At 41.7% G+C, this 25,902-nt stretch overlaps 1 protein-coding gene across 11 annotated transcripts in view; it reads right to left on the bottom strand.

Annotated features, from left to right (window-relative positions):
* Positions 1-11,477: 11,477 nt before the first annotated feature.
* The window catches only part of St6gal2 (ST6 beta-galactoside alpha-2,6-sialyltransferase 2), a 75,204-nt gene continuing 60,779 nt past the window's right edge, over positions 11,478-25,902 (bottom strand). For 10 of the 11 annotated variants that reach the window (XM_085679640.2, XM_085679639.2, XM_048430180.3 and 7 more), the window contains one exon: positions 11,478-16,140. In XM_085679640.2, coding sequence (XP_085535766.1) covers positions 15,869-16,140 — 272 coding nt within the window. In that variant the 3' untranslated portion in view covers positions 11,478-15,868. The remainder of the gene's footprint in view (positions 16,141-25,902) is intronic. The other variant, XM_085679645.2, reaches the window with a different exon arrangement.

Below are 25,902 nucleotides of genomic sequence, written 5' to 3' on the forward strand. Positions count from 1 at the left end.
TGCGGGAGAATTGTCTGTATTCTGTCAATCATGTTTTAAATAAAACGCTGATTGGCCAGTCAGGAGATGTAGGCGGGAAAACCAGACAGGAAGTGGAAATGATGCAAGGAGAGCAGGAGAATTCTAGGGAGGAGGAAGTTGATTCCTTCCACTCCTGCCCAGGTCACCAAAGCAGCAGGATGTGAGCTGCCCAACTGGAAAAGGTATGGAGCCACATGGCTAAAATAGATCAGAAAAATGGGTTAATCAAGATGTGAGAGTTAGCCAGTAAGAAGCCTGACCTAATGAGCCAATCAACTTTTAACTTACAGAGATCTGTGTGTAATTTTACTTTGGGACTAAATAGCTGGGGGTCCGGGCAGGACAAAAAACCCCAACAAGCCGGCCTTCTCACGTTACAGAACAAATTAATTTTTCTTTTTTCAATCGATTTTCTCATATGCCAAAATGTAAAACCCAAAATGTATTCTCTTGGTCATTTCATAAGCACATGTGATGTGCTGTGGTAAGACACTAGCCAGCAGGGAGGGCTTTATATATGCTGCATCTGTGAGGACACATCATTTTAACAACTAGGCATGTGGTAGATTTCAGGCTGGGCATGTGGCTGCAGCTGTGCAAATGAAGGTTCTTCTTTCCCTGTATCCTCACCATCATTTCTTGTAGGTTGTTTTCTCGACCTTGACCATTCTAAGTGGAGTGAAGTGAAACTACAATGTAGTTTCCCATTTCCCTAGTTGTTAAGGATCCTGTACACTTTTAATGACATTTCTTAGGGTATTTTTACCCCTTCTTTTTGAAATTCTCTGTTCAGATCTAAAGCCCCATTTTTTTATTAGATTGTTTGCTTTCTTGATTTTTTGTTTTGAGCTTTTTGCATAGTTTATATATTAGTCCCTTTATTTTGTATATTAATCCTCTCCTAGGTAGATGGCTGGCAAAGATTCCCATGCTGTAGGATTCCTCTTCACTTGCTTGTTTCCTTTGTTGTACAGAAGTTTCTTAGTTTTTGAGGTCTCGCTTGCCATTCGTCCACTGCATATAAGCCAACTCCAACTAGTCCAGTGTCCTCAGGATGAAAGCTGAAATGAAGTTCTAGAAGAAAGCCAAGGCAGTGTCCTTCAAGATATTGGTGTAGAAAAAGATCTTCTCAATAGAAACTGCTAAAGAAATAGGTAGTTGTCTTAAGTAGCTATACTTTGTCATACTCCTAACTGGAATATATGGGGAATCCTAGATTTTTCCCATTATCATAGTGGGTATGCTGGAGTACGTCAACTTGGCACATTCTAAAGTCATCTGAAAGAGGAAAACTCAATTGAGAAAATGCCTCTATAAGATTCCATTTAAGGGGATTTTCTTAATTAGTGATTAATGGAGGAGGTCCCAGATCATGGTGGGTAGAGTTGTCCCTGGGCTGGTGGTTCTGGTTTCTGTAAGAAAGCAGGTTGAGCAAGTCAGGGGGAGTCAGTAAGCAGCACTCCTCTGTGGCCTGTGCATCAGTTCCTGCCTCCAGGTTCCTTCCCTGTTTGAGTTCCTGTCCTGGCCTCCTAGGATGATATACAGTGATATGGAAGTGTAAGCTAAATAAACCAAATTTATTGATTTTTGGTCATGGTGTCACACAGAAAGAAACATAAACTAAGGCAGTGGAGATATGGTGACAGGTGGCGCACTGTGGTTTTGATGTCTAGTTCCCTAGTGACTAAATGATGTTGAATGCTTTTCCATTTGTATTGGTATATGTTAATTATATAAAGGATATTCCATGATATCTTCATATCTGTGTGGCTTGTTCATATCCATCTCCTTTCTAGTTTTTCTTTTTTCGTTGTCCTCCTTCTTTCTCTTTCCCCTTCCGTATCACTAGTAGCTCCTATTTTACTTTTAAGCACTTCCACCCCCCCCTTATTCCAGTATGCAGAAGAGCATGTAATTCTCTTTTGGGGTTTGGTTTATTTCACTTAACACAACACTCTCCAGTCAAAAAGTTTATTAATGGGTAGGTAAAATGCAAACCCCCTCCATCTCCCTCTCCCCTCTGCCTTTCCCTCTTTTCCCCCCTCTGTGTCTTTATCAATCCATCTGCTGATATCCACCTACTCCAATCTCATAAGCTGTCTATGATGGAAAGTTCAGCAACAAAGTTGAAAATGCCCATATCTCTACTATAAATAGACTTTGATATTGAGGGTGTTTCTTCAGAGGTGGTATTGCTGAACCATATTGATCTTTTAACTTCGTGAGGAATCTCCACAGTAGTCAGATTGATTTATATTTATGTGAGAAGTCACAAGGGTGAGCAGAAGTCACCCCCCCCCCGGTAATGCTGCTCAGTTTGTACAATATATTTATAGAAATATCCATTTGAAACTTTCCCCCATTTAAACAAGGCTTCTGGACTGTTTATTATTGAGGCATAAGAGTTCTATCAACATGTGATCTGTGAATCATTTCCATTTGGTGACCTATTCTTTTACTTTGATGGCATTCTTTAAAGCATGAATGTTTTAAATTTTGATAATGACCAGTCTATTTTCTTGCTGCCTTTGCTTATGTGATTATATATGTTTACATACATATGTACATACACAAATATGTATTTTTGTACATGCATGTTTGCAATATATGTTCCAAATAAAGATTTCTTTGTGTTTTCTTAGAGACTATATGTTTTATTACTGGTTTATAATCTGCTTTATGCTAAATTTTGTGTATAGTGTGAGGAAATAGACAAATTTTGGCTTTTGCTTGATTCATTTCTTTTCATCTATGGTTATCAAAAGAATATGCACATATACAGGCTGAGCAGGCTGTACATATACACACTCACGCACACACACACACACTCACGCACATACATATAAAAGCAAATTTAAAATATTGGGCAGTGGTGGCACCTGTCTTTAAGCTCAGCACTTGGGTGGAAGACAGCCAAGACTACACAAAGAATCCCTGTCTCAAAAAGCCAAAAAAAAGAAAAGAAAAAGCAGAAGGAAGAAAGAAAGAAAGAAAGAAAGAAAGAAAGAAAGAAAGAAAGAAAGAAAAAGGAAAACGAAAATAAAAAGAGGTCATGAATTTGAGAGAGAACAAGGTGGGGAGTGCATGGTAGGGTTGGAGAGAGAAAAGGAAATGTGGAAAATGATATAGATTATAATCTCAAGAATTATAAGAAAACATTTTTGGCTAAGGAAACATAAAAAGGAATAAAATTAAAAAATAAAAAGTTAAATAAAAACAGTACATGTAGCTGGGGGGTGTCTTTCTGTGTGGGGACATGTCTACAGCCTTCAGCTCAATGTAGGACTTTCATACTGGCACACATGTGGCTGTGAGATTCACAGTAATGCACATGACCAATTCGAAGACAACTATGAGCATCTCATTTCCTAGTGGACTCTTAAGTTTGTGTCCTGTTGATTAATAGTTTTGGAGTTTTTTGCTACATGGTTTCACCAAACACCCACGGGTGGGACTGCTTCCTGAGAGCTGAGTCAAGTTTAGGGGCTGCAGAGGGTGAAACTTTTCACTGAGCGTCTTGAAGCTGAGACACAGTTTCTGGGGTCTTTGTGGAGGCTTCTTATCTATTCTGACCTCTCTGGCCTCTGGTCTTCTTGTTTCCCAAGTCCTGCAGCAAGACACTGCCATTGCAAGTCCATCGTAGAGTTGGGGAGTAAGGAAGGTGACAGGGCAAGATAAAATACCACAAGGTGTCCTATTCTTACTGAGACTGGGCAGTTTTTCTTGAATTGAAAATCCTTAGTTAATTTTATGTACACACACACACACACACACACACACACACACAATAGATGCTTTATTTTCTTCATCCATGCATTTGTTGATGGACATTTAGATTATTCCCTGGCTACTGTAAGTAGTGTTATGGGAGGCATCAGAGTGTGTAGTGGTCTCTTTGGCATGCTGACTTCATGGCCCTTGTATATAAATCTGATTACATGGTCATTCTGTGCTTATTTTAGGAACTCACATATTATTTTCCATAATGGCTGAATTAACTTGCCTTCCCAGCAACAGAGCACAGGGCTCTTTTTTGCCTCACTGTTACCAGCAGTGATATTCTTTTCCATCATAGACATTCAACTTTGATAAGGTTTCATCTCACTGTGCTTTGAATGTGCCTGCTCTTATTCTAATAATGGTGAGCTAATTTTCACATGCCTGTTGGCCATTGGAATGCCTTCCTTCAGAAATGCCTATTAGGTTTATTGCCAGCTTTAAAAATCTAACCATTCTTGTTTTTAAACAGCTGAGTAGCATCCCATTGTGTAAATGGACCACATTTTCTTTATTCATTCATCGGTTGAGGGACATCTAGGCTGTTTTAAGGTCTGGCTATTACAAATAAAGCTGCTGTGAACATAGTTGAGCAGGTGTCTCTTTGGTATGGTAGAGCATCCTTTGGGTATATGTTCAAGAATGGTATAGCTGGGTCTTGTGGCAGGTTGATTCCCAGTTTTCTGAGAAACTGCCAGATTGTCTCTGAAGTGACTGCACAAATTCACCCTCCCACTAGCAATGAAAGAGTGCTCTCCCTGCTCCACATCCTCTCCAGCATTGAGGTGTCAACTGTGTTTCTGATCTTAGTCATTCTGACAGATGTAAGATGGAATCTCAGAGTCGTTTTAACTTACATCTCCCTGGGATGCTGACTTTCTTCTTAAGTGTTTCTTGTCCATTTGAAATTCTTCAGTTGAGAATTCTCTGTTTAGATCTGTACCCCATTTTAAAAATTGGATTATTTGGTGTAATTGCACAATGCAGTATCACTTAGCTGTTAAAAACAAGGAAACCAGGAAACTTGAAGGCAAATGGATGGAACTAGAAAAAATGATCCCGAGTGAGGTAAACCAGACTGAGAAAGACAAACATGGTATGTGCTAACTAATAAATGAGTATTAGCTCCAAAGTAAAGCACAGCCATGCTACAATAGAAGAACCTGTGAGAAACTAGATAATAAAGAAGGTTCATGGCGGCGGGAGGAACATCCAGATCTCTCTGGTAAGGGGAAATAGCAGAGATTTTCATGACTGGACTGAGGAATGGTGCTTAGTCTTACTGAAACTAGATATGTCTTATGTTTTGTTGATACTCATGGGAGACTTGCCCTTTCCAAAAGGGAAACTGAGGAGTGGATTAGGGGCAAGGTGGGAACAAAGTGGGAATGGGAGGAGAGACTGGAAGGAGAAAAGGGAGGGAAAACTGACTGGGCTATAAAATAAATAAATAATAAACAAAATTGAAAGATTTAAAAAATAAGTTCATTTTTAAAAATCTAACTATTCTTGCTTTCCTTTCTGGCCATTGGGACATTGGAGTTGCTCTTGCATTCTGGATACCTGCCTAAGGAGGATTCAAAGTCAGCAAATACTCTCTCCTATTTTGTAGTGGCCTCCTCATTCTGATTCTTCTGCATGCAGAAGCATTTTGTTTGGATTGCATCTCATCTTAGCTATTTTGCTTCTGTCTTTTGTGCCGAGTACAGTGTTTCAAAATATTACCCCTATGCTTGATCTGAGCCATATCAGAGTTTCAGGCTCACATCAGCCTTGAAATCCATTGTTGTGTGTATCAAGAAGTCGGACTCTAACTTCTTCTGCATGCGACTGTCCAATTTCCCCGACACTGTCGGCTGGGGAGACTATCCCCAATACCTGTTTTCAGCATTTTTTTTTTGTTGGTCATTTGTTTTACTGGAAAGATCTCATTTTAAGTCCTTTTTGTTTGTTTTTGTTTTTGCTTTTTGCGGCAGGGTTTCAGTGTAGCTTTGGAGCCAGTCCTGGAACTACCTCTTGTAGACCAGGCTGGCTCAAACTCACAGAAATCTGCCTGCCTCTGCCTCCCAAGTGCTGCGATTAAAGGTGTACCCCACCACTGCTCGGCCTCAGTTTAAAGTCTTTTAGCAAGCCCATTAGACGGACTCATTTGGACTGATTCCTTGTAAATACTCTAAAATTACACTGTATGTGTGTGCCGCGGGGAAGGGGGGAAAGAGGGAAAGGGGAGTAGGCCGCATGCCCGCACATGTGGAGGTCAGAGGACAAGTTGCAAGAATAGGTTCTCTCCTCACGTTGTGTAGGATCCCAGTGACTGAACTCAGACCATTGGGCTTGAGAACAGGTGCTTCTACCATTGAGTCATCTTCCTGGCCCTGGATTGACTCTGGTAGAAGAGGGCAATGCTATGCCTATGTGCGTGACAGAAAGCCTCTGGCTAGATAGTAGTTTGTAAGGTCTAGCTAGCTATCTACTAATGACTTCCTGGGCAGTTCTGTATGTCACATCTCCACCCAGGTCAGCTGCCACTCAGATGTCATTCATTTTAATAGTAACCAGAGTCCTACTGTTTCGGTTCTTGGCTTTATAGGCTGTTGATCATGATGGTGGGGTCCACGCCAAGGATCCACAAGTCTGCTAACAGCTCTATGCAATTTTCTAACAAATATGGTAATTTTGATGTTTTTGTTAATTCATTTATATCCTTTTGTTGTGCTGGCATATGATTCCCGGTCCTCCACATGCTGGGCAAACAACTGACTAGTGAGCTACACTGACACTGCTGGTTTGCTTTTAATGTATTTTCCTATGTTTTTCAATGGATGATTAATATTGGTACACAGAGATTGAGTGTGTGGTAGCTCATGACAAGCATGCTTTGGGTAACCATCAAAATAAAGCCAGGCATCAAAAACATCCAAATCCCTGGCCACACTGACAGTCCTGGGTAAGAATCAGTGGATCTCAAGATGAAAGAAAGAGGCCATGAATGTGGAAAAGGGACTTGAAGGGAAGAAGGGACGGTGGCAAGTTTAGGATTGAGGTGAGAGGGATGAGCATCATTGGAATACACTACGTACTGTATTTGAAATTACAAGAAACGCATTAAAGAAGTTCTCTCTTTGAGGGCAACTAGGAATTCAAACCCCACCCCAAATAAAAAGAGCATCTTTCTCCTTAGCCTACCTGACTGCATATTCAATCGAATTCAACTCACTACCTGCTTGTTGTTGCTCTCCGGGTAGCCACTCTCTCTAGCCAGTTGATGGCGTACTGTGTCAGGAATTGCATACTGAGAACTGAGAAGAAAACCTGGAGAAACTGTGGCATTCCCTAGAAATAATCATCATTCTTTTTTTCTTGAGGTTTGAAGGGCAGAAAAGCATCTGGGTGACCAGTCAATTCAAATTAGCTGTGTCCTCTTGCTGCAAAGCCCGTCTATGGGGAGGGGGCCACCAGTTTGCAGTCCCCAAATCAGATTTCCAGGAAGATGGTCCTTTAGGATGAAGTCTGCCTTCTGTGAGTTGGTGTGCGATCTAGAGAAGTTCGTTCTCTTCCACTCCCTGCCTCTGGATGTGTATGTAGCAGGCAGATGGAGCCCTTGCATTACCAGTGTAGCATGAGGGGCCGGCTTGTTGGGGTTTCTGTCCCACCCAGTACCCCACAACCGGCAAACCCCAAAGAAAAATTACACACAGGACTCCATAAGGTTATAAACTGATTGGCCCATTAGGTCAGGCTTCTTGTTAATTCTTATAACTTATATTAACCCATTATTCTCATCTATGTTAGCCATAATGGCTCCGTACCTTTCTCAGCTGGGCGAGTTACATGCTGCCTCTTCATTGGTCTGCGCAGGAGTGGCTGAGGAGCTTCCTGCTTCCCAGAAAACTCCCAGTCTCTTTGCTCCACCCCTACTTCCTGTCTGGCTTCCCCGCCTATACTGCCTGCCTGGCCAATCAGCGTTTTATTAAAATATGGTTGACAGAATACAGACAATTCTCCCGCATCATACCAGAGCACAGTCACTTCTACCCCCATCTATTCTGTTCATGTGTTGGGTATTCATTAAGCAATTGCAGTGAGTTACGAGCTCTAGCCTCCCTACAGTGAATGCAGAGCACACACAATATTATTCTATATACCTATACGATGGTACCCCATGCCTTGTCCCTTCCCAGCCTTTACCACTTCTCTTCTACTCTCTACCTAGATCAAGTACTTCTACTTACTTCTTCTTCTTACTACTATAGCTTCTACCTATAAGAAAAGCAATTGGCATCTGTTTCTCGACCTGGCTTATTTCACTTAACACCCTTTGCTACAGAAAATGGAATCTTACTATAATTTTAATGCTGCCTTTGTGCAAGGACCATGTTAATCTCAGTGTTGTTCCAATTCCATATAAGTACTGCTAAAGGGAGCTTGGAATATGGTAGACTTTAACCATGTGTTGGAAAACTTGATAGTTTTTTTGGCTTGTCTTGTAAGAAAGATCCAACGTAGGAAATAAATTTTATAAAAATAAGGTTAACCTACTTCTTAGAGATATTTTAAAGTGGGCTCAAGTGTAAGCAGCTGTAAATGTAGGTCAGCTCTGGCTACCAGGCTAAGGCCCATTCCTTAGAGTCTGGCCTCAATCTGGGTGACCCTTCTATGGATGCATAGAGCTATTGTTTTTAACTCCAAGGCTGCATGGAAATTCTGGGTTTATATATGGATTTGTTGGTAAAAGAAAAGCATTTCTGATCCTTGCAGGATCTTCTTCAGTGGCAGATCTGCTTGGTAGTGGTTCTCATACACGTTATTAACCGCCATTGGCTCTCACTGTACTGAGCTAGGATGTCCGTGAACTCCATCAGAAGACTGTCTATCTCTTGGTTCTTCCAGAGCCCCATGGTTCTCCATTTCAGGTTCTAACGCCGTCACCAGCCTCTTTTTAAACATGCCGCCTCAACATGGGTTGTTGTTTTAATCCCTGTGTTACCGTGTCCTCCTCTACCCTCAGGATGCTAACGAAGTCAATGAGGACAGAAGGTACTGCATTTCCCAGTATTGTTGATTTCTGCCATACATTGACCTTTCTGATCTGAGTGTCTAAGCTGGAACCTCAGTCTTCAAGTTATCTTGACTTGTTTCCCTGATTATGATTGAGTTCAGTTAGGATAGAGGGAAAGAGCTATGGAGTGTCACTTAATGGTGGCCTTCTGCCAGCTACACATGGAGTTACTTTTTATTAGGTTATGGAAATGCGATTTCAGCTTTTTGTATGAGAGTAAGATGTGGACTTGTCTGGTACATGTAGTTCAGATCCCATATCAAAGCTCTGGGGATTCAGAGGACTGGAAAATTCTGATTATCCATAAATTTCAAAACATAACTTCTTCCCAATATGCGAAGTTGTCACATCTTGCTAAATAATAGAGATATGGTCTCAGAAATGCATCATTAGGTAGTTTTCTCATTGTTTAAACATTAGTGTGTATTTAAACATACCTAGAAGGTACAGCCCCCTACACAGTGACTATATGGTTCATAGAATTGAATATCTGATCTTTCAATTAACTGAAATGTCATTGTGTAGAGTTAGTAGAGTCCCACAAAAATGAGCCTTTGGTTTGCTGGGCAATGGGACTGTCAAGGATTAGGGAAGCCGTTCGTGGGGGGTGGAGGGGAGGGTGGGGGCTGGGAGGTAAGCTGCTTTAAATGACTAGTGTCATAGTTCCCAACATGCACTCTGAAATCAGACTGTAGGCTTGTAAGCCTCCATGACATTTCCCGGCTGTGTGATGGTAGGCCGATGGCTTAACCTCTTAGACCCCACCTTTCCTGGAGGTAACAGAATCTGCCTTGGAAAATGCTTCTGTGAGAATTGTACCCACACCCTCTGGTTCAGAGTTCTGGGCACACTGTATTTCCGATCGGATCGGGATCAGCAACTATTTTCTGTAACGAGCCAGAAAATGATATTTTGGGTTGAATTGGCTACAAGACCTCCATACTCAGGACTCAGGTCAGCCAGTGGCAGAAGAATCCGCCTAGGGAAGTGGGCAACCCCATCAAGTTCTGTACACTGGGATTCCTGGTCCAGCACTCTATTGCATTCGGCTTGGTTAGCGCATGCGTCTTCAGTGAGGGGCTAGTTTTCTGTGTCTGAGCTAATGACTTGGGTTTGAAAGTGACATCAGAGAGCCCAGCACTTATTTTTTACTTCCTGTTCCCTGGTCCTATTTGTTTCCATTCTCTCCTCCTTTAAAAAAAATGCCAAGAGTTCCTAGCCTGTATAGCCGTAGCTCAGCAGCAAAGTCCGCTGCAGGGGCTGAAGTGTGACCCCATTCCACTGGTTGATCACAGGACACTAAAACTGTGGCTGTAACCCTGTCCAGGGTTGCCAGAGAGGACTGGATCCCATAGATCTAGACTGGAAAAAAAATCCAAATACTAAGTCCAAGTATAGTTTCTAGTGAGTAAATTGAGTAATTCCAAACCACTGGTTAGTTTAGAAAATCTGTTTCCTTCTTCATCTCTGACCTATCTAAACCAATTCCTTTTTTTCCAGATTCTTCAAACAGCAACTTAGTTAGAGATTAAGACAACTTAATCTCTGTCTTAGTTAGGGTTTCTATTGCTGTGAGGAGACATCATGACCATAGCAACATTTATAAAGGAAAATATTTAAAGGGGTGGCTTATAATTTCAGAGGTGTAGGCCATTATCATTATGGTGGGACATGGTGGTGTGCAGGCAGACATGGTGCAGGAGCGGAGGGTCCTACATCTTGATCTGAAGGCAACAGGAAGTGAACTATCTCTCTGGGTAAGACTTGAGCATACATGAGACCACCAAGCCCACCTCGATGGTGACAGGCCTCTCTAACAAGACCACACTTACTCCAAGGCCACACCTCCTATTAGTGCCACTCCCTTTGAGAGCCATTTTGTTTCTAACCACCAATCTCCTATTCATGTGCTTGACATTAAACCACCAGCTGCCTCTGAGCATGTAGCAGCAACCTTCCACCCAGCATAGAAGGCCAGTTCTAATAATCTGGGAGGAAAGCTATCATTTTATGAGGGAAAAGAAATGGTTAATGGTGTAAGAAGAGGGGTCTTCTGCAAGTCATTACAGCTGCCCCCAGGGACTGAGGCTTCCTGAGCTTTCCAACTGCCCATGTCTGTCTTCACAGCAAATGCTGGCATTGCTGTGATTGGAGGGTTCCTTCACATTCTGGCTGGAAAACTACAAATGACCCGGGATGACTTCTCAGGACCTAATCAGGTAATTTTTCCTTTTCGTGGTAGGTGTGAAGACCAAGGCTAGAATAAAATTAAAGCCTGCTAAGAGGGAAGTATAATAAAATTGATCAAAAATACTTGATTCTAATGGTAAAAAAGGTATATTAGCCTAAAACATGTGTTTCTACTCGATTCTTACCTCTGCCATTTTTATGCACGTGACAATTTACCAGGTAGAAAATGTGATCTGAATGTGATCTGTCTCAGTTTTCTGACCACACTGCAACCCTGTGCACACTCGGGAGGTCTATGGTCACTGGTTCTGTTCTTCCCCTTCCAGGCCCAGTGGGCCTCAATGCCTTATGCATCTCCAGAAGGACTGCATGGCTGCTCACTCACTTGTGTGTGCAACGTTTCCAGATTAAGAACAGAGACACTTCAAGATAAATGAAAACATGTTTTATTTACAAGTCTGTACACTGTGTACACATAGAAATATACAAAACCAAAATAGAAAATATCCAAGTGTTAAAATGTGTACAAACACTTCTAAAATGCGTTTCTTGGAAAACCTCAAGCCATTAATTAGTTTGAAGAGAACACGTTTTGTTTTAAAAATTATCATACAAAAAGAATTCCCAAAGCCTTTAAAAAAGTTCACTGGTTTCCAGCAGAAAGATTCCGTAAGGATTTATCTAGAGCAAAACAGGGCAGGTGTTGTAAACTTAGGTTTAAACACTACTGTTGCACTTGCTTTGTTGAAATCTGTTTTCCAGAGAATCAAAAAAGGTTTCTGTTTCTTCCCTTAATCTTGTAAAAAGCATGGGCAGTCAAAAGAGTCTTCAAAAATTCAGTTATATCAGGTTTCTGACTAAAGACAACACTTGGGTAATGGTTCTATGAATTCTACCTTTCAATGTTCATTCATTGTTTGTTAAAGTGGCCATGACAAGTAGAACGGCAGTGTGTGTGTGTGTGTGTGTGTGTGTGTGTGTGTGTGTGTGTAGGCGGGCAGAGGGCAGAAGACTGGGTTATTTTTAGCAGAAGGACATAAAATATTTGCTTCCTTCTCTTAAAAATTAGTGTTTTAAAAATTAAAATAAAATTTATTGTAAAGTTTTTATCATAAAGATGAATGAAAAAGACAATACAAAAACCTACCATGTGTGTAGATAAGTATATATACAGTTATATAACTATCTACGTGCACACTCTTAGGTTAAGAATAAGAACTCTATCAGCAGCCTTAACTCTTCAAACGCCACTACCCTAATCCTGTAGAGAACATATTGTGTTTCTTTTGCTATTGAAGGCTTTATTCATTTAACAAAACAAGAACCAGGACTTGCATTTTATTTTCTTGAGCTGCTAGAGACATGCTGCTCACTCACCGAGTGTCTAAACAAAGCCCGAGTGACAGGAATGTAGAATGATCTCACAATGCAAATGTCCAGATAGAAAAAGCGTGTTGAGATGCAGGCATATTTTACCTAAGCTAGTCATGTCTACACAGAGCCGTGGAGTAGCATTCGAACTATCAGAAAACCAGAAACAGAAACAGACAGTGAGACGGGACAGGTCTGGAGACTAGTGTACCATGTGTCCTAAGAAAATCTGGCACAACTTCATCAAGTCACTGGTGCACACAACTTTTTTTTTATCATAGCATAACTTATGGGAGACAATGCAACTTGAGGCACCCAAGTGATGCCCCCTTAATCCAGAAAATGTGAGTATGATCAGCTGGCAACATGGGCTCACTCTGGTCTAGCAGATGAACTAACTCATAAATATGATAGAGTAAGCCAGGCCTTTTGATACTCAATTCTGAAAACAGTAATGACAACATAACATTGCTTTCTTTTGCTTGGATGCTATGGTTCCAATGACAGAGGACTACCAGAGAGTCTAGGTTGGCTGGCTGAGAGACCGTGAGGTCAAGACACAAGCAAAGTCCCATTTCTGAAGCAAAGCAGCTAGAGCTCAGAGATCAGGTAGGAAAAGATACAGCAATGCACATGGACTCAAGCCCCTAACTTGCCTATTGAAGCACATCTTAGATGCTGCATGCAACTTCTTATTTGATTAACACTTCTCCTTTCAGAGTTCTTCATAGAACTGTTTGTGAGGATGTGGGGAGCATGGTCAGTGACATTGGCCCAGTCCTGATATTTCATGGAGTTGTCTGTGGTTCAGCATCCTCATTATACATTATCTCTGGCCTCGTATGAACAGTGAGCCACAAGTGCGAGAGAATCTGGAAGTGACTGAATTGTTATTCTTGGACAACACTTGTGTCTTTTCTATGGGGAAAACAACAAGAAGAAACAGAGTGTTGATATTTCTTGCAACCTAAAGGAATGCGAAATCTCTCAGACCTGAGGGTGGAGAAAGCAGCACCTGGTGGCTTCTGGTGGCACCATGGGGCTCTAACCAGAGTCCCTTCACAGAAGAGGTCGGACACTTTTGGAAGAGCCAGAGCCAGAAATGAGGTGGCAGGCCGGTTAGTGTGGCTCTTCCACAGCTGCTGTGGGGTTCACTGCAGGTTGGTAGATGTGGTGTGCAAGCATTTCATCAACGTCTGGCAAAACACTGCCACTTGGGACCCATTTAGCTAATACAAGAAGCGGCCATCGCATTAGCCATCACTGTGTGACATTTGCAAGGGGCTAAGCTACTTAAACGTTTAAATACAAGAGTGCCCAGCCAACAGTATGTGAATATGGGCACCACATCTTCTGAATGTTTAACAGACTCTGAGTCCCAAGAGTCTTTAGGGCCATAATAAATTCAAAAACTTTAATTAAATTTCCTTTATGCTCCGTGGTCTCCTTGTAACCCCTGTAAAACTGAGAGCCGCCTTTTAAAAGTACATGTGTGACAACAGAATGCTATTTAACCACCTTTGAAGTGTTTTGTGGGGCTTTGGAACTTGAATATTTACACTGACCTCAATAAGTTATTCTCTAACCAAATTCTCACGCCACCAATGGGGATTGTCCAGGATAATAAGTATGCCTGTAAGTGAATCCCCTTCAGGACTACAAAAGGAAACTTAATGGTTGTGAGCATTTAAAATGGCAAAGCCTGGAAGACCTAGAAATATCCAAGGACTCCAGGCGTAAATATGCATCCAACACCGGGGCTTCCTCCTACAGAGTTACAGACAGGCTTAGACAGGTTAACATGGGAAGAGGGCCAAGCTTCTGTGAGACTGCACGGCTGGACCAGGATGAGCAGATGATGCTCAGCTGTGGGATTCAGAATGGGCTCTCAGCTGATGCAGTCATAACTAAAACCCTGACTCTACTCAATTAACTGCCGGAGCAAGCCTCTAGGGATATCTGTAACCTGCTTCCATTCTGCAGGGAAGAATAACCAAACAGAAGCTACTGGGCTCAGAAAACAATGCTTCCTTAGGAAGCAGTCCTTAGAGCATTCCACAACAAACTCATTGAGAAACAAATTTTTTTCTTTCTCTACAAAACTTGGATAGCCACACATTTTGCAAGGGGGTTTGCATTTAATTAAACTATTGTCATTGCCAAAACGTCTTAACTATACCACTGAGAGTTGCTTTGATTTGATATGGAAACAACAGCCTGTTTAATTACAGAATTCTAAAATGTTCCACTACCTTCATCGAAAAACAAATAAAAAACCCACACAAAAGGATGTATTAGTGATACAAGCTTAGGTTAGAAAATCTCAGTACAGTTACGCATTGGGAAGAACACTTTCTCTTGCCTATACCTCTGCCACACATACTTTGTTAAAAGCCATTCTGCTCTATCACATTGTTAACATAAAACATCCCCACAAAAACAAGGATGACCTCCTAGCCATTTGTCAGTAGAACTGGGGGACATTCAGAGCGTGTGAGGGCCAAGTTCTGAACATCTGAGAAAAGCCTGCAGGAATGACACATAGAAACGACAGGAGTGTACCCCTGCAGTTCAGAGTATGCACTCCAAACCTACTCTTTACAGTCTGGAGGAACAAGGGTGTCCTCTGGCTGACCTGTAGTGACCCTGCGTGTCCTGGCTATGTGACAGCTACAGAGTGCCTTGGCAGGCCAGGTGCATAAAGTGGAATAGCCAGGGGACGGGCACCTGACCAGTCACGAGCCTGCAGGCACCACCCGTACTGCTGCCTGTGTGTGCACCAAGTGTTGCTGACCAGGGAAGGGAAGCTACAGGGGGACAAAGACACTGCTTTTTCCTAGCAGCCGGGGTTTGGGTTGGCTTCTTGGGATGGATGAGTTGGACTTTTCTCAGTGTGGCCCACTTCTCAGTCCTAACATCCAGCGAGCACTGGAAAGCAGAGCTTCAAGGCCGTGGTTGAAAACCGTGTGGCTGACAAGATGCACGGAAGGAATCTAAACAGGCCTGGGTGCGAATTCAGCCAGCCATCACAGAACCCAGGCTGCTTCGCGAGGAATGCATGGACAAGTGGCCGACAGGACCTCCACTTGGCTATTTCTAAGATGGAACCCGTATTATCAGTAGTATCTCCCTAACTTGTGGCTGGAACCACCTGTGATAGAGTGTCCCTGCTGCAGAGGTTAACATGTTTAGAGGTATCGTGCCCATGGGTACGCATCTGATTTCTTTCTTTGCGTCCTGTTTTTGCTTCTTTCTTGGAAGGTTTTAAAGGCCCATTTCTGTATTCCTAGCAGTAATCGTTACCCAATGGCTTTGAATAGAAAGCATTCTCATGGCCACTAAGTTACAGTTAAAGACAGCACATTGCCTAAATCTATCTTCAAGTATTCTTCTGTGACTCTGAGGACAGCAGTAGTACCTTATTGCACATCAGTTCCCAAGGGTTCCATTTTAAGAGTATGTATTGTTGGGGCTGGTGACTGGGCACCGCAGGGTCCGGAAGCCTGGCAGTACCACCTTGCCCTTGTGGTGCAAATCCGCTTGGGTGCCCATGTTCAGGCGTTGCACCAGGAGCTTCTCGTAAAGCAGCGGGTGGTACGCCCCCAGGGTGCAGGCTGCGTCGTAGTACAGCTCGTGGTAGTGGCAGAGCTCCGTCTGCCGGACCGATGGGATGTACTCGTACACGTGCACCTCTCTGCACAAGGACATCATGATGAGGATACCTGACGAGGAAGGAGAGGGAAATACTGTGAGTGGGCGACTCTAAGAAAGGGGGGACTTTTCCTGGGGAGAGGGCATGGAGTTATGGCGGCTTCCGGGGATGACTGTGGGGAGAGACACATGCTTTGCATCTGCAGTGTTCCAGCTTCCGTTGTGAAGAGCGGTTCACGGGGGAACGAGTATATAAATATATAATCCTGCGCTTATTCAGTTATTACTGCAGACCTAAAACTGACATGCAAAGATAAGACTGAACGTAAGGGGACCTTGCTCCAGCGTGTGATGTATAACTCTCTTGTGCTACGGGCAACAAGCGTATTCCCCAAAGGACTGTTACGTTCTGAAAAAACAAACGCTATAAAAATCTGATTATGAAAGTTTATTATACATTAAATAGAAACCATTCTTCTGAACTTTCTAAAGTGGAATCCTACAGTGTAACAGCTCTATACAATGGAGTTGGGATGTAGATTTTAAGAAATTAAATTTAAGAATGTTAAATTGTTAACAAAATTACGTTTCCCAGCCACATGTCATGGGGTACCCATGTAGCCTGGGCTACTCTGGGACAGGAGGATTGCTTGAGTCCAGGATTTAGACACAAACTTGTACTCTCAGAATGCAGTGAGTTAGGATACAGGTTGAGTTGCCACAATGACAATGGGTTACGACTCTCATTAAGGCTATCACTATTAATCTGTCTTCAATTCTAAGTGTTTCCAGTAAACAACTACAAAATCTCATCATTAAATGATGTTGATCTTCACTCAGGCTAGCTCTTCTTTTCTTTTCCCTCCCTCCCTTCCTTTTCTCTGCTCCACCATCATGAAGCTATTTTTGAGAGAAGGCCTTACTATGCGGCCCAGGTGACCTTGGATCAGGTGGATCCTCCTCCACTGACTACTGAAATTCTGGCATTAAAGGTGTGTGAATCTAAGTCTGATTCACTTGAAATTTATGAAAAAAGTGTACGTAATCCATTCTCTGAAAGTGATGTCCTTACGTATTGTGAACAAAATATAAAGTCATGCTGTTTCTGTTACCTCTGACTTGTCCTGCAGAGGACTGTCATATTTTCCAAGAAATTAAACCATGTTTGGACCACAAAAATCTAAAACCAGGGCTAGAAATATGGAATGTTTGTCTAGCATGGGAAAAGCCTGAGCTTGTCCCCAGTACCAGAAAACAAGACTAATCCCAAATCAAAGCAATTCTGCATGAGCTCTGCTGGGGAGAAAAACGAAGGAACCTCCTTTGGCCAAGCGGGATCCAGAAGTTGAAGTTGAAAGGGTTTCCTGGAAGGCAAGGCATAGAGGGGAACAAAGGGTTGTTCGAGAGACTACCCTGCCTCTCTGTGCTGAGAACCCTAGACCATGGTGGGTACTGTGATATCTGACCCAGAGACTATGAAGAGAAGTTTTTTTTCCCCAGAATGATGTCAAAACTTTGCATCACTGGTTAGTTCCTCTCCTTTCTTTCCCAGGTCTATCAGAGTTCTCTCTTCCACCATAGCACACACACTAGCCAGATGCCATCCCTGCCCTGGACCATCCTCAACGAACTGATGTTGGCAAGGCCAACGGAGAATGAGGAGTTGTCACCTGCTACATGACCTCTGGGGTATCTATCCATTAGGGCATGTAACACATGCCACATTAGTCCCTCCACCTGTGTGGCAGTAATGATTCTGTGCGCATTTGCTCTCCTTGAGTAAAATCACCAGTAAGGGGTTGTCTTCTTTGAATCTGAACTGTCTTGCCCATGATGCCTTTCCCACTATGATGTGTAGAAACCCTAATGAAACTGTGAGGCACAATAAGTCCTTCCTCCCTTGTTTCTGTCAGCTGCTGTGATCCAGTGGTACAGTAGGAACCCACTGCAGACACTGGTCTGGTGATTGAGAAAGCCATCCACATAAAGAGGAGTAAATCTTTGATCCTTGTCAAGTTGGCATCTCTGTGGTTTGTCTGATACCAGCAGGTGTCAGATTCTTCTAGCAGATTCTTCCTAGCCCCACAGTCTACGGAGCTGGAATGATATGCGTTCTTTGGTCTAGCTGTGTGATTTTTTACCTTTGCATCAGTTACTTTCAGCCACCCAAGCTTACACATGCTGTGCTGCTGTGTCTTCTCATCAGTGATTGACAGCCTTTGAGGCTTCCTATTCCTGGCTTCCATACATATGGATTCAACTGGAAATATTCAGAAAGAACCAAGTCTGTGTTGAACATACACAGATCTATTTTCTTGTTATTATTGCCTTGAGGATACAGAATAGGGGCCATTTACATATCGTTTTCATTACATTAGGAGTTATGAAATCTAGAGATGATTAAAATTCATGGGAAGAAGTACAGATTTTATGTAAATAATATACTATTTTATATCCAAGACTTGAATTCCTGTGCTTTGGTGCCTATAGTATCCTATAAACTCTCCCCCAGATACCAAGGGACATTCTTGTGTCTTTAGAAGTTTCATTTATACAAAGGCTAGTCACCATACTATAGGTCATTTTTTTAAATGAATATCTTATTTATTATTTGGAAATTCACATAACGCACCCCAAACACATTCATTTCCCAGTCCCCCCAGATGCTTATGACTCACTCCAAAATACAAGGAGAAGGAGAAAAATACCAAGTCTAGTTTGTGTTGCCTATATACTCGCTGGAGCATGGGCAAACTGCCAGTGGCCAGTCCTTTTAAGAAAACAGAGTTCTTCCCCTCCCACAGCCCAGCCAGAAACCATCAGCTGTGAAGGGCTACAGTCCAGCTTCCCTATCACAAGTTTTAAGGGTCTCTTCAATGGCTTCATGTCTAGACTGTTTCTTTCTTTCTTTTTTTTTTTTACTGATTTTATTGAGCTATACATGTTTTCCTCTGCTCTCCTCCATTCCTCTCCCCTCCCTTTCAACCCTCTCCCAGGTGTACTACAGGTCATCTCTTAAAACCTGTTTCTATGCATCAGTAACATAACTGAATCCACAAGGACAGTTATCTGTTCTCTATATCTGAACTGTGACATTTATATCTTTGGTTCTTTTCTTTTCTTTTTTTTTTCAAAGTTTATTAAATTATAAAAGTTTCCATTTCCGCCCCTCCTCCCAACACCCTCCCACTCCCCCCACTCCCCCTTCTCCTCCCTCTCCATCCCTAAGAGCAGTCAGGGCTTCCTGCCCTGTGGGAAGTTCAAGTTCCTCCCCCCTCCCTCCAGGTCCAGGAAGGTGAGTCTCCAAACAGACTGGATCCCCAAAATCCAGTATATGCAGAGGAGACAAGTCCCAGTGTCATTGTCAATGGCTTTTCAGAAAGACTCCGGGCCAGCCACGTTCAGAGAATCCGGCTACATTCAGAGAATCTGGTTGGATCACGTGCTCGTTCAGTCCCAGTCCAACTGGCCTTGGTGAACTCTCATTAGATCCGTCCCCTTGTATCAGTGGGTGAACGCACTCCTCACAGTCCTGATTTCCTTTTTCATGTTCTTCCTCCTTCTGCTCCTCATTTGGACCATGGGGGGCTCAGTCCGGTGCTCCAATGTGGGTCTCCGTCTGTATCACCATCCAAATCTCTCTCTCTCTCTCTCTCTCTCTCTCTCTCTCTCTCTCTCTCTCTCTCTGTAGATTTCTACATTTGAGGGCAGGTGTTGAAGAGGTAAGATGTATTGGATTCCTTGGAGCTGGAGTTACAGGTGGTTGGAAGTCTCCTGATGTGAGTGCTGGGAAATCAAAGCTGGGTCCTCTGGAGGAGCAGTAAATATTCTTAACCAGCTCCACATCTTTTGTCCTTGAACCAGAGAGCTTTCCAAAGGTGGTGCCATGCTAAGAAGAACATGCTGATCACACAGCTGGCTCTGGGCTTCCTGGTAAACTAGCAGCACTCAAACTTGACAATGGAAAAACAAGCAACTAATCCGATGGATGTTGTTGAAACTCGTTCCCATGCCCAGAAACAGGGGTTTCATTGGTTCACGTGTGGGCAAACTCTGAGTCTTTAACAGACGTTCCTAGGCTAATTGTAGTAAATTCCCATTTAAGAGAAAACATCGCTAGCCATGGACCAGAGCTTTTGTAAAATACTAGGATAGACTATTAAAGAAATGATGCTGAGCTATGTCAGACCTGAACACTAGTCAAGCTGGAGCGAGTGACAGATGCTCCCTGGACAGTGGTCTACTGGTCATGCCTTAAGACTCAAGCTGGTCTAAGACAAACTCTATGAAGAATGGTTGTGAAGGGTCTCTGACCTCCCTCAGTAAAAAGGCTACAGCCTGTGTGCTGGCAACTATACTAGGACTGAACACATAGCCTACCCATGTAGGGTGACTGTAGGCGCTTTCTGTAGATGTTCCTACTGTTATTTTAACCAGAAAGAAGAGATCAAACAGACTACTTTTGTTAGAGTATTCTGGAAAAAACTTTTCTCTTGTTGCTAGTTGGCTGCTACATTTAAATTCCTATCTCTGTTAAACATGAAATATATATTTTTCCTAAGCCTAAGCAAAAAGTTATGTTTTCAATATAGTAGATTGTACAGTTTTAGTATTTTCGTGTTTTTTTTTTAATATATGAAAACATCTTTAAGACTCACCAAAACAGAAAAACTTGTCAGTGTTTTCAAAACTGCCCAAACTAATAGTTGGTGGAGGCTATGCCAGTGCAGGTATCTGTCCTGAGTTACCTGCACAATGCCTTCTGAATTCTGCCTCTAGACAGAGACTTAGCGACAAAGCTTTCCCGTTTCATTCTGCATTCTCATGTGAACTTGTGGCTTCCTGGAACTATGAACCTGGTAGCCAGCGTACCCTAAAATTCAAGTAATAATACATTTGCCCACAGTATGCATGAAGTATGGATATCATAACTGGTGTGGAAGTTCCTTCAAAGAGGAAGAAATAGCTAATCTTTTACCAGGTACATGTGAAAGGTAGGCAGGGAGACCTGATGGCCTAAAAAGATTATTACTTAGTAATTCAATCTTTTATAAGTCACCACAAGTGATTATTTTGCATAAACACACTTTGTCTTTTTTCAAGGCTATTGTTAATACATAAATTTATACTCTAGACCCTGCCGTAAGATAAATACAGAAATCATTAGAGTAAGTTTAAATTTATATAACATCTCCCAAAGTTATTAGTACACAGCAATAAACAAAAATCTGAAGAATATACTTTTTATAGTTTGCAGAAGGACCTAATGAGACATCAGTGATGGAAGATGGTGACAGCTCTCCATGTGTGTTGGGACAGGGCACGTGGGAATAGGGACTGTAGAGAGGTAGAACACAGCTCAAGGACAGAGGCATTGAGCGCAGGTGGATACCACCTCAATTAATACCCAACTTTATAAAGGTAGGTACCATGAAAACCACTAGAGTTTTAGAGAAATGCCTTTAAACAAACTCAAGAACTCATACATAAGTGAAAAGATGGGACTACGCCCATTTTTAGAATGACTTGGGAAGGTGTCTAAATAGTATGCTGAGAAAAATATTTGACTTCCACTGAAGAACCTCTTGGACAGCGCTGTGGTGACCTGAGCATCTACAAATGATGTCAGAGCAACAGCACTGTGCTCGCTCATCTTCTGACTGACTTAGCTACGGTGTCCGGGTCTCACACAACGCTACAGTCGATGACCCATGAGGGATGCCACAGGATCTAGCATAGAGCTCCACTAAAATCAGCAAAAGAGAAGCACGTGGAAAGCCAGACACAAGCTTCTGTCAACTTCTTCCAGAAAGTCCCACAGGATGCTCTTCACTCCTCCAGCAGTGAGAGTGACACCAGTTGAAGACTGAAGGCATCCCGCCGAAATCTGTCCCTTGAGATCCTCACTCTCAGTTGGTGATGGAGGGATTACGTGAGCACATTACAAATGCTGAGTGCTCATGGATGGCGGCAGTAACTTATGGATCTATCCCTATATCATGTGCGTACACAGCAAGAAGGCAGGACGGGAGTCCTCCCCAGGACATGAACTAGCCAGAACCTTCATCTTGAACTTCTGTCTTTGAACTATGGGGGACATAGTTGCTGCTGCTTAGGTCACAGAGACTATGCTATTTCTGTTACAGTAAGCTGAGATGACGAAGGTAGCATGGCATCTGGAATGCCAAAAGGGAAGCATGTTAGATGCTTGGCATTCAGGGACTGGTTGGGAGCGGGTCACAGCAGACCTCTGCTTGCAATGTTCAAAAATTTCAAACTCTCAAAAAGAAAGTAAGAGTTATACATGACCAGCACAGGCTCATATAGGTTCAATGAGCAACACGCTAGATGCAGAGGCTAGAAACCTACTCTAAGATCAAGTTCCTAGGTAGTAGCCAAGGGCCATCCTCACAAACAGATCCAAGAATGAGCAGTCACACCATCCTGGACAGATGTTCTGTGCAGATAATATAGACATTAAATTCAAATATCACTTTGTAACCATTTCCCTACAACAGACCGACATAGGAAATTCACATCTGGCTATACTAAAATGTTAATTGATCTTATTTTTAATTTTTTTCTATTTCTGTTGAGGATTACATAAATTAAAAAAACATTAAAGCTAGGTGGTGGTGGCACATGCCTTTAATCCCAGCACTCGGGAGGCAAAGGCAGGCAAAACTCTGTGAGTCTGATGCCGGCCTGATACAAGAGCTAGTTCCAGGATAGCCAGGGCTGTTACACGGAGAAACCTTGTCTTGTAAAACAAACAAACAAACAAAATAAAACAAAATTCAAAAGAAAAAGCAAACCAAAACCAAAACCCAGGCTCCCTAATTTAGCTGCCATGTAATTCTGTAGCTACTAACTTTGAAAAATTACTTAAAGAATGTACTGGTAAATAGTCTTGTTTACCAACTACCAAGTTTTAATTACTTTTGTAACTAACAGAAGTCTTGCCGTTTTCAACTTGGAGCTGGATTTCTGAAAGCCAGATAAGTACCTAAGTGTTTTTGATATATTTCCCAAGTTAATCAAATGGGAACGAAATCACCTACTTAAAATCTTTTTAACAAAATTCAACTCATGTCTTTTTATAGAGGCAAGTTTTTTTTTTTCCCCAGAAAACGCCTTAGGAGGAATTCATTTGAACAAACAGTTATCAGTATGTTCTCAGAAGTTATGACTCAAGAGGCATCCATTTGCCAAACTGTATGTTTTTAATATTGGACATGGCCATGAAATTATTGAAGCAATTAGAAAGCATTTCCATTGGTCTTAATAAATGGCATGTTAGATGACTCAGCATGATGAGCAGATGGATAATTATTTGCTTTGAAAGCAGAACCAACGGTAAAGTTGACCCTTTGTTCAAGTTCTGAATGATGTTATCTAAAAAGCCCCACGGGTGTGCATACATTTATAATACGCAGTGAGAGCCGGGGTCCTCCTGGGCATGCATACATACACGTGACACACTGTGGGAGTCGGAAAGTGCTATGGCCATGCATATATATATATATATATATATATATGCATGATATATATGAATGATAGGAGTCAGGCAGCCCAATGGGCATGCATGCAGGCATGCACGGTACACTCTGGGACTCAGGTAACAGTTAGCATAAGCAGAATTTGATTCAACAAAAGTTATGCCGTTTTCACCTGGCAGAATATTTAATATTGTCAAATTCTTGGGGTAAACATCTTTCCATCGAACAGCAAAATGAACTATTGGTATAAAACTGCAAATTGATAAGTAACAGCAAAAATCAGTTTAAGTTACTTTTTAAAAAAACAGTTGGCCATGTGGAGTCCATTAGGAATTTCCCAGAATGACCCACAAAACAAAGAAGACACAGTCTGGACGGGTGGTAGTGAGGGGGAAAGACTTGGGGCACTGAACCATGCCAGGCGAATGGAACTCTTGTAGCTGCGTTGTGAGTCCTTCTGTACATTCGATCATAAGATGGAGTGATACAGATATGAATAATTTGCATTGGTATGGAATTTAAGGTCAATTTTGTTATATGTATATGTATTTCTGATCTTGATTAAGGTATTGTGATTGTGTAGTTCATTTAAAAATGTAATGTATAATTAGGAAATATAGGTTGTTAAAGGATAATCATCAATAATAGTCAAGCTTATAGTCATGTTAGTTAGATTTTCTAGACATATAGAGATATATTTCAGTAAGATAGGCATTCTTCATGTTTTTCAAAGACTACAGAATATGGCATTTAATGTTTTAATAACTTAGGGCTTTTCATGACAATGAGACACGTCTGCTCCTGGCAGCACCAATCTACTTCAAGAGGAAGATGGGCATCAAAGAGGCTCCTTATGTAGTTGGTTAGCCATTTGGGCAAGAAACTGGTCTTGCCTGGGCTGTTGTATAAACTGGACACAGAGAACCCATAGAGAGAGGACTGCTGAACTTGCCTAAAGGTGAGATGATCTTTTGGGGTTCCTGATTCATGAAAGAGTCTGCAAGACATTCTGCAGGACACAGCAGATAGTGACTGAACTGTCTTTGAAATTTCCTGCTTCATGGAAATGTCTGCTGGATACTATGGGCATGTAGGCCGAAGATGGATGCCCCAACGTTACAAAAGAACTTTGGGTGACTGTCCAGGCAGTGAGATGTCTCTGTCATTTCTGGAGTTTTTGAAGTTGCTTATTTCTCGTTTGCTTAGGTAATGTTATATCCTTCTGGAGTCTTTGATGGAGTTGAAGAATATATAGTCACAGTTATAGTTTTCCATTATTATGATAAAGATGTAGATATAAATATTGTAACTGTAATTCTTACATGATAACTTTTTTTTATATGTAATTTTGCTAGGTTAAAGTTAAAGCTTTTCTTTTTTGTTTAAACAGAAAAAGGGGAAATGATGGAGGAAGGTCATCTGTCTATTGTGTTACTTTCATTGGTTAATAAAGAAACTGCCTTGGCTTGATAGGTCAGAATTTAGATAGGCGGAGTAAACAGAACAGAATGCTGGGAACAAGGGAAGTGAAGCAGTCTCCATGACTCTCCTCTCTGAGACAGCCGCAGGTTAGAATCCTCCTGGTAAGTCACCACCTCGTGGTGCTACACAGATTACTAGAAATGGGTTAGATCAATATGTAAGAGTTAGCCAATAAAAGGCTACAGATAATGGGCCAGGCAGTGTTTTAAAGAATACAGTTTCCATGTAATTATTTCAGGTAAAGCTAGCCAGGAGCCAGGTGACTGGACAGAGCCCGCCACTCCTTTTACAATGGAGCACTGAACAGGTATACCTCTGAGTGCTTCAAGAGAATAAGTGACTTTTAAAGTGAATTTACAGAAAATATCTATGGTTCAAAGTTGTTGGAAATACAAACATACATAATAAGAGAATAATTTAAGACATGTCTAACACATTGAAGAATATAACATGTGCAATAATAATACTTGAAAGCCAATTTTACTTCTTTTATATTATGTCATTTGATTCATTATTTATAGGAAGATGCAAAAAGTTATGATACATTTTGTACTATCATAATAAGGACTTAATTGGTTTGTTATTTTGCTTTAATGTTCTCATTTTGAGCAGTATATTAGAAAACTGGATCCTAAAATGCAATAGAAAATGGAAAAAAGGGACGTTATGACTTATTTTCAAGCACATAATTTTTGTGTATGTATTAAATAGCCTGAAATTATAGTGTTTGCCTCTGTGAATTTAGAAGTAGTACTTACAATATCATCAGTAGAGGCTGCTTTTGGTAAATGGACGGAGTGGTAGTGGTTTACACAATGAAAAAATTAGCAGTAGGTTGTTACTATAAATTTC

The sequence above is a fragment of the Myodes glareolus genome, chromosome 18, assembly GCF_982192425.1.
Source record: "Myodes glareolus chromosome 18, mMyoGla1.1, whole genome shotgun sequence".
NCBI classification, from domain to species: domain Eukaryota; kingdom Metazoa; phylum Chordata; class Mammalia; order Rodentia; family Cricetidae; genus Myodes; species Myodes glareolus.